Source organism: Heliangelus exortis, chromosome 13 (assembly GCF_036169615.1).
Source record: "Heliangelus exortis chromosome 13, bHelExo1.hap1, whole genome shotgun sequence".
Classification (NCBI taxonomy): Eukaryota; Metazoa; Chordata; class Aves; order Apodiformes; family Trochilidae; genus Heliangelus; species Heliangelus exortis.
The window spans coordinates 7,815,957-7,824,864 of NC_092434.1; the positions used below are offsets into that span (position 1 = coordinate 7,815,957).

Here is an 8,908-nt window from a genome sequence, read left to right on the forward strand (position 1 = left end):
GAGAAAATAATATGGCTCCCAGGAAAGAAAAAAAACCCAAATAGACCAAAAAAACAAACACCCACATTTGCTTATTGGCTGTAACATGAGACCTTCAAGCCAGGACTTAAAAAGTAGAACACTGCAGGCTTCAATTTATCAGTATAGACACAAGATGTGTGTCTAACTAAAGGCATAGTATAGAGGCCTGCTCCTACCTGAACTGACAAGAACTAAGTTGAAGATGAAACAGCAATGTGAAGAGTCAAGGCCCCCTTCCCAATATGAGCTGTTGAAGTATAGTATTTATAAAAGCAGGGCTCACTTCTTAAAGAAACCGTTAAAGAAAAGAACACAGGATATTCCTGATTTGTCTTGTTCCAGAACTTTATCACATGTAAATCTGCATAGTCCATGTATAACATTTTGTACAGTGAAAAAAGGTCTATAGAAAAATACTGCTCTCATTTTTTTATACCTACTATGAGAAAAGCACAGTTTTTTATAACAGGAAATAATACTTTATTATAAAATCTGCATGTAAACAAGTAACAAATTAATTGAATAACAGTTAATGGAAGTGCAAATTAACTTCATAAAATGGTATCCGGTTTGTATTTAACTATATATATAATTTTTTCTCCCATTCTAATGTGGTTCTACTCATTCCCTTCCCACATTTAAGTTCAAAAAGATTTTTGTTTCATTGTTTGCTTTATACTAAAAAGAGTGTACGAGCCTGCGTACAAGTTTTAAGTTTTGCTCTGCAAAAGAGACAAGTCTGTGGTGATACATATCATCCTTTCTTATCTCTGTGTCTCTGGTATCCACAGGACAAGAGGATATAACATATGTACACAGTGAAAATGTAGGCATGCCAAGCCACTTATTGAAAGTTCATTTGCTTGCACACATCGAAAATTAAATCATTTATCAGTGAAGCAGACATTGTAGTACAACTTCCAGACTTGCTTGCGCACCTTAAGGCATCTGAGAGTTGTGATTGATGTCATTCTTCTTATCACCATGAGGATTATCTCTACACTTCTCATAACAGTCAAATGCTTGTTCATCACCCACGTGCAACATCTCGCTTTGCTGAAAGCTTCTACAGCACAGATAAGTCATGGCAAGACTTAGATTTTGCTTTGAAAGCCATCTTCTTATTGTTCTTTGCCACAATTCTCCCAAGGAATCGCTTTGCCTTTTTGCCTATGCTTTCTCTTCTTTTTGTGTTGGCCATTCTCCTAGCATTGTCTTCTTTACTGTCTTTGCGAAGTCTGATTTGCCGAACAATACCTTCAAACAGGTCTTTGACATTATGATGAAGAGCAGCTGAGGTCTCAATGAATTTGCAGTCAAACACAACAGCACAGGCTCGTCCCTCTGGATGAAAAGAGAAAAAGGGAGATGAGTGGAGCTGGACATTTATTTTCTCTTCATACATACTGGCAGAAAAGCAAAACAAAAATTTACTTTAAGCAAGGAAAATGTCTTCAATGCCACAGAAGTGCTTTACTACATGGCTGAAAAGTCTAAATTTGCACTTATGGCTTTGCCCCCTTACTCTTTGTTTTTGTTGCAATGTGATCAGAAATCTCATTTGACTGATGGTACTGAATATAAGGCAGCAGTTGTCCTCTAGGCAGACCATCCCAGTCTTGTTTAAGAGCTAAAGCTGATATAGGAGAGGGACTTGGATGCATGCCTGCTGTTGGATATGAAATAGTGTAAGGTACAGAAAGAAGTGGGGCTTATTTCCTCTAGAAGTTGTTGAACAATCATGCACCTCTGCCTTGCTGTAATAAGTGAGAGGTTTCCATGGAAGCTACAAATGCAGCTGATACAGTCCACAAGGGAAAGTCATTGAATAGATGACTAGAGGTCATGAAGTTGGGTTTGGCTAGGACTTCATTCAAAATGCAAGATGCACAATGTTCCATATGTAAGCACGTAACTCTGGAACATTGCTGTAGTGCAAATTTCCTTGTTTAAGTTGCAAATCTGAGCAAAGTGCCCATGGTCATGATTAGAACAGGTCAACCATGCGCTGCCACCAGCCTGGAAAATGTGATAACTGATGAACTCCATTCGAGTTCCCTGTGCAGGCATTTAACACAGAGAACATGGCAAAAACATACAGCAAGAGATGGGTCTTCATCAAGGCACAGATATTTTGGTGTATTCTTCCCAATGGAAAAAAAAAACACAAAACCCAAACAAACAAAAAACCCAATAAACCAAACCAAGATCATCAAATGTTTAAATAAGTGATTGGTGCTTTAGTTGTCAAAATGCTACTAGTTTGAACTAGCTGAGAAAATTCTCACTGATGACAACTGGAGAACACAGAAAAAGATTGAGGGAGACTGATCCCATCAGCTATACTCAAATGTGATTGAATCACTTCCAGAAAAAAGAGGATTGATCATGCTGTATAAAGATCAACCTTTTCAAAGGCTGCCTGGGTTGGATGACATGGCACTCCTGTCCCATAAAAAGCATAGCTGGAACTACCACATCTTGAGACTAGCAAGTGCTGCTGCACATATAATGGGCAATTAAACCCTTTCAGTTAATACTGACCAAAAATGAATCCTACACTAAACAGTATCCTAAAGCTGCAGCTCGGATGCATTATTTTCCTGTACTGCAGTTCAGAGCATTGCTCTTTACAGTCACAAATCTTTTCCCCCACACACCATCTCCACTGTTTTTGTGGTACCAGGTCCCTCATCATGACCTAGCTTCCTTGATTTTTCCAGAGTGCAATTTCTATTCCCCATGATTCTCCATAGCCTTTGCCACTAATTTAGACATTACTGAATAAATCAATAGTGTCTCTTACCATCAACTGAGACTTCCCGGGACCTGACCAGGTCACTTTTATTGCCCACAAGAATAATAGGAATGTCTTCTGTTTGCCTTGCTCTTCTTAGCTGGATTCTTAGCTCAGAGGCCTTTTCAAAACTAACTTTGTCTGTCACTGAATATACGATAATATAGGCATCTCCCATTTTCATACAGTGGTTCTGAAGCCATTGGCTGTCATCCTGAAAGAAATGGTAGGAGAAAGACTTATTGCACTGAAAAATCTATTAAACACAGTCTGATCAATGTTTTAATTATTGTAAGCACCCTGAAGATATTTTTCTTAGTTTTATTGTAAAGAGTCTGTAAAAGTAAGCCAATCTCCCCATTTTTTAAAAGATTTTGCTATTTAAAAGATGTTAAAAGTGAAACTGTCTTGTTTCCAGAGACAATATCAGATCTGCACTGATCATATCATGAATCTGTAATTTTAAAGTAATTCCCTGGGCTGTTCGTGTAAGCTGCTGCTTGTTCAAAGGCACTAAGGGATTCACACACCAGCCCTATTCATTTTTTTTTTTATTATCTGCCTCACTAAATTAGGGGGAAAACAAAGGCAATATGAATTTTAATTTTCTAATGTCACTTTTTTAATGTTACTGTTCTGATCAAAGAAACAGACAGACGTTCCATTTCTACTTTTTTTTAAGAGTGAAACACCAACCAAGCCATAAAGAAAAAAAATCTTATATCCGCAGTACCTGCTCCCATATATCGAACACCACGAGAGATGCTTCTTCTCCATCAACTATAATTGATCTGTCGTATGTATTTCCTGTCCAAACAAACAAAAAAAAAAAGTTCAGAAAAAAGAAGTTATTCTTCTCCATCCCTGCCGGCAGCCTGGGGGGGGTGGCCTGAGGGGGATGCCCGAGGGCAGGAAGCCCTCCGGTTGCGGTAACGCCGCTCCGAGCGGCGGTCCCCGGGACCGGGACTCCTGCTCCGCCCAGGTGCTTCCCTGTGTGTCACCCACCGCCCCGTGCCCTCACCGGCTTCCTCTGCGTCCGCGCAGTCCTCCACGCCGCCGAAGATGCGGGCGAGGCTGGTCTTGCCGACACCGTGCTCGCCCAACAGGATCACCTTGTAGAGGCTGCTGTCGGAGTCGCTGCCCGAGGAGATGACGGAGTCGGAGGAGTCGGAAGCCCAGCTCTCCCGGTGCTCCTCGCCGGGGCTGTACGATGTGCAGCGCACCAGCCCGGAGAGCTCGTCCTGCGGCAGGGCTGCCCGCAGATCCCGCTCGTCCACCGGCATGCTGCGCCGGTGCAGGTGCTGGTGCACGGAGAAGGGCATGCTGCCGCGCCGCTTGTCCAGGTACCGCAACTTGTCACCGCGGTTCAGAGTCATGGGGGTGCCGGGCTGCGGCCGGAACGGAGAGGAGAGCTGTCAAGCCCCGCCGACCCTGCCGCGTCCCAACCCCGGCTGCCACAGAACGGGAGAGCCCCGCCGCGCCGCCCGCGGAGCAGCGCTTACCTCGGGGGACTCGGCGGAGGTATGGGAGCGGGGAGGGATGCCCGCCGGTAGCCGCCCGTGCCGGTAGCCGCCCGTGCCGGTAGCCGCCCGTGCCGGTAGCCGCCCGTGCCGGTAGCCGCCCGTGCCGGTAGCCGCCCGTGCCGGTAGCCGCGGGAGCTCCTTCAAACGAGCGCTGCCGCCACCCCGCGCGGCGCCCCTATTTATGGCTCCGCCGGAGCCGCTCGGCCCTCCCCGCCGTGACGCGGGGCTCTGCCAGCGCCCACCCCCGCCTCCACGATCCGCTCGTCTCTGCTGGGCGGGGGCGGGGAGCCCCGCCGGAGGGGGGGGTACGGCCCGGGCTGCTGGCGGCAGCGAGGCGGGCTGCGGCGGGGCTCCCCTCCCGGAGAGGGCGAGAGCCGTGGGAAGGCGAGGAGTGGGCGCGGAGCGGCTCGGTGGGAAATAATGGGACGTGTAGCGAGGGAAAGGGTGGTGAAGGAGGATGACGGGGGGCTGCCCCACGCCCCTGCCCCGGGGTACTTCGCTGCTGCTCCCACGGGGGAGGATGGAGCACAGCGTTGGCTGCCGTGTCGCTTGTTTCCACTCGCAGCCCTGCGTGAGGGAGCGCGTGTTGTGTGTACATGTGTTCCCTCGGCTTGTTAGGCTGTGTCGTTGTCCAGGAGTTTTGGTACAGTCAGGCAATGTAAAACATAAAGGTCAAATTCTTCCCTAGGTTTCACCTGAACAGCAAAGTGAGACAGTGAAAGTCTTATCTCCTGAGTGACACAGTCATTACAGGGTGATCGGGTGAAGAAACGACTAATCAGATAGCTATACTTGTATTCTGAATGGCTCACCAAGCATCGTGTATACAGTTCATTGTTTACCTAGCAACCAAAACATGTTACACATTTTACAACCAAAATAGCTCTGGCTCCTTCTCCCAAAAGATTACAACCTGATGAGTACGGGAAAATCCCTGTGACTCTGTGTAGGGTTAGTTGCCATCGAATTCGTGACAGTTTAAGGGTTTACAAATCAGCTGCTAAAGCAAGGCTAAAGCAGACAAGAGATAGGGAGGTGATGGAAAATGAAGGCATAGACGTAGACCATAAAGTAAGGGAAGGAAAAGGAACTGTGGGATAGGAATACAAGATTCTATAACATATAGCATAGTGGCTCAGAGATAGGTTTGGTTTGGTCTGGTTTCATTTAATTTTGGTTTTTTTTTATTTTGTTTTTAAATAACATTCTACACTTCCCAGGCTACATAACTGCAACAAAGGCAAATACTGAAAACAGTTTGAAGAGACTGACTACAGGGAATGGGTATTTTTCTCCCATGAAATTAAGTGAGTGGATATTTTCTTGTCTATAAATTATAATTCTACAGTCCCTGCTCTTGGGAAGGTTTTGGCCCCTCCATCCTGATAGCTGCAGTTTGACGTGCTAATGGGGCACCTAAAGATCACCAAGTGCTTGCAGCAAGTTCTCTGCCTGTCTCACAAAATAGCAACCAAAATAGCCTTGTCAGTTTAAATAGTCAGTTTGCTGGTGAAACAAAGTGAGTGCTTCAGTTAAATGAACTGAATTATGAAGCTCTGGTTAGCATTTTAAATCATATTTGAATAAATTATTGTTAGTATTTGAAGTACACCATGGTTACCTAACTTGGATAAACTGGAATCTGTGAAACCATCTTGATTAATCTGTATTTATATGCAGTTAATTAGTAAACACGCTTCCAGAAATGGTTTATCTTTGGTTAACTATTTAAAAATTTAAATGTTTTTTCTTAAAATTCTCACCTGAAAATATTCTGAATGACTTTGCAAGTCTTTTGGACCAGTCTTTCTTGCATGCCTTTACTGTGTGTCAGAGTCAAGTTTTAGAAGTTGATATATAAAGTGGGAGTATATTTAAATTCTTTTCTGTGTGAAAGAAGGGAAATCTGAGAAGCATCAGAATCAGATACAGTGCCACTTTTGTGCCACATATAGCACTACTGACTGGAACCAAACTAAAAATGGGAGTTTCACTGGCTGGACTTACAGAAGACCTATTTTATACAAGTCCTTTTGCTGATGACAATTATAAATATTTTAATGATCTTAGTGCAAGACCCCTTACTACCAAAAAAAAAAACCAAAACAGGAAAGGCATATGTAAAAGTGCTAAACAGAAAACTTTGAGAGGACAGTGTTCCAACAGGAAAGTGACTGAAAATAAAATAATACCTAATAGAAAACAAACCAACAAAAAAATTTAGGGCTCTGTGGCAAATACTTTTTTTTTTTTTTTTTTTTTTTTTTGCCAGTACCCAGGTGTAACTTACAAATTAATGGCTATAGAATACCACCACGGTTACAGGATACCTCTCTGGATCTGGCACTGGGTTCTGTGAGTTGTCCTTTAACAGTAAGTGAGATGGCCTTGGATTAGGTCCCTGGGGCCTCGCTTGTTCCTAGATGGATGAGTCCAAGTTGCACAGAGCAGAGCTGTGCCAGGGCAGTTCTGCCACAGGATTTGTGCCTGGAACCAGAGAGAGGAGGAGACTACAGGGGTCATGTAGCTGGTTTATCTCCTTTGATCTTAATTGGTCCAGCTATTTTGTGAAGTTGAAAGGAATTAACAGATAACTCAGGTTAACCATTTGAGATGCATACCATGCTTCTTCACGTATCATGTAATTCTATTTGTTGTTAATTATTCCTGTATGTTCATATCCATATTGCCATGGCAATTGCTGCTTTCATTGGGGTGCATGAGAACCAGTGGCTTGGAATGCTGCTTTTTTCAGACTTTTTGAAGGATTTTCTGAAGATCTCCTTTTTCACCTGTCCTCCATTTCCACTTCAATGTAACTGTGCTTCTAGCAGTTATATTGAAAATATATTTTCATGTCTTGATTTTCTACTTTTATTTTCTATTGTTCAAGCTTCTACTGGTGTAGGGTTTGTTTTAATTAAGCAAGTGCTTTAGACACTGCTGCAGGTGTGATAATTTTAATAAGCCCCATATACCATTCCTTACATACTGAAATGGAAGCTGGAAATTTTATAATTTTGTTGGATTTTACACAAAAGCCAGACCTGAACCCTTACCAATATTGAAAGTAACTCCAGCTGGCATGGCAGATTGTAAGTGCACTGAATCAGAATTATCACAGTAGCAGAGATACCATCTGCAGTTCTAGAGTCATGGGTGACTCGTGAGCATGTCAGGTGCCTGTCCCCAGCAATGGCTGTGTCACAACCAGCAGCAGAGCTGCAGCCCAGGGGCTGCTGTCTAACCCAGATCCTCACTGCATCAGGAGATATGGCCTAACACACGTAACAAGCAAAATCTGCTGAGGCCAGAAGCAGTGGGTTATTTTTGGTCTCAGGGACCCCATTCAGCTACACCCTAATGTTCAGAGTATTCTGGGATCCTGGTGGAGTCATTGTAGCCTCCCTTTTATGAACTGATCAAAAAACTTCACTTTTGCTTGGCTGCCCAACATCTGTGGTGTGTGTCCTATAGTTCTCATGGAAGACTCTGATACGAGACTTACACAGAAAGGAACACTGATATCCTGTATTGAGTGGAACTGAACACAAAGCTCTCTGGAGCTTATTATTTTTTTTTCAGTTTCATTTTGTCTTCATATGATTTTAATTTTCCTTATTTCATATGATTTTCACTAAAATTTTCACAGAATTTTCAGGTAAAAAAGCAGGATTTGGGGAGTTGAATTAATTATGTGTTATTCTGCCTCATCAGTGTTTGCTCAAGGTCAAATGCCATATTATAAATAGCTTTTTTTTTTCTACATCGAATTATTATTATCACTGAATCACAGTGTTTGGTTTTTGCTGCTGTCTTACATTGAATTATTTAACATTTTATTAGGAATTATAGAAATATTTTGAGCAGCCCAAAGACTGGATAAGCAGCAGTGGGGTTTGGGAGAAAGTGTTGTTCTTGGCATGTCCCTATGCTGGAAGCTGTGGGTTTCTCCTCTCCTTGCTTTTCAACTCATCTGCACTGCCTCAAGTCTAATTAATCAGCCATTATGTGGGTGAAGTTATTTCTGTACAAACTGCAGAGATATCCACAAAGGTCTGTTCTCGCCAAGTTATATGAAGCATTACTCCTGCAGAAGTGAGAGTCTGGCTGCCTCCCAAATACCTGGACTGAAAAAGAAATAGCAGCATTTATTATCATTTTAATTACAGAACTGACAGACAAACCAGTGGGAGAAGAGACAGAGACAGCAGTAGGAAATATTTTCTTTTTTTTTTTTTCCTAAGCAAGAGAGATAGAGGTACAGGTAAATGAAAAAAAAAACCAACCTGCCTTAATCTTCAAAAATTAGGGATATAGTGCAATTTTGATATTGGGTTTTCCTCACCATCACCCATAAAATCACAGATCAGCATATCTGAACAGATGTGGATTAATGGGTTGAGTTCGTGAGATGGATGAAAATACATATTAGACCCTTGTATGTGTAGCATATGGTATGTTGTGTTATCTTGCAATTAATATATAGGGATTTAAAAGCAGGCTACAGCTTGAACTGTAGGAGAAACTGCAGTAGTGGTAGAGCTTTCAGGCTTGGCACTGAGTC

At 43.0% G+C, this 8,908-nt stretch overlaps 1 protein-coding gene across 1 annotated transcript; it reads right to left on the minus strand.

The window, feature by feature from the left end:
• Nucleotides 1-477: 477 nt before the first annotated feature.
• Nucleotides 478-4,485, minus strand: RRAD (RRAD, Ras related glycolysis inhibitor and calcium channel regulator). Its single transcript, XM_071756713.1, has 5 exons — nt 4,321-4,485; nt 3,840-4,206; nt 3,552-3,625; nt 2,828-3,032; nt 478-1,365 (listed from the first exon to the last, which is right to left on the minus strand). The coding sequence occupies exons 2-5, from the start codon at nt 4,192-4,194 to the stop codon at nt 1,088-1,090; spliced, it is 912 nt and encodes a 303-aa protein (XP_071612814.1). The 5' UTR covers nt 4,195-4,206; nt 4,321-4,485; the 3' UTR covers nt 478-1,087.
• Between the last annotated feature and the right edge of the window lie 4,423 nt (nt 4,486-8,908).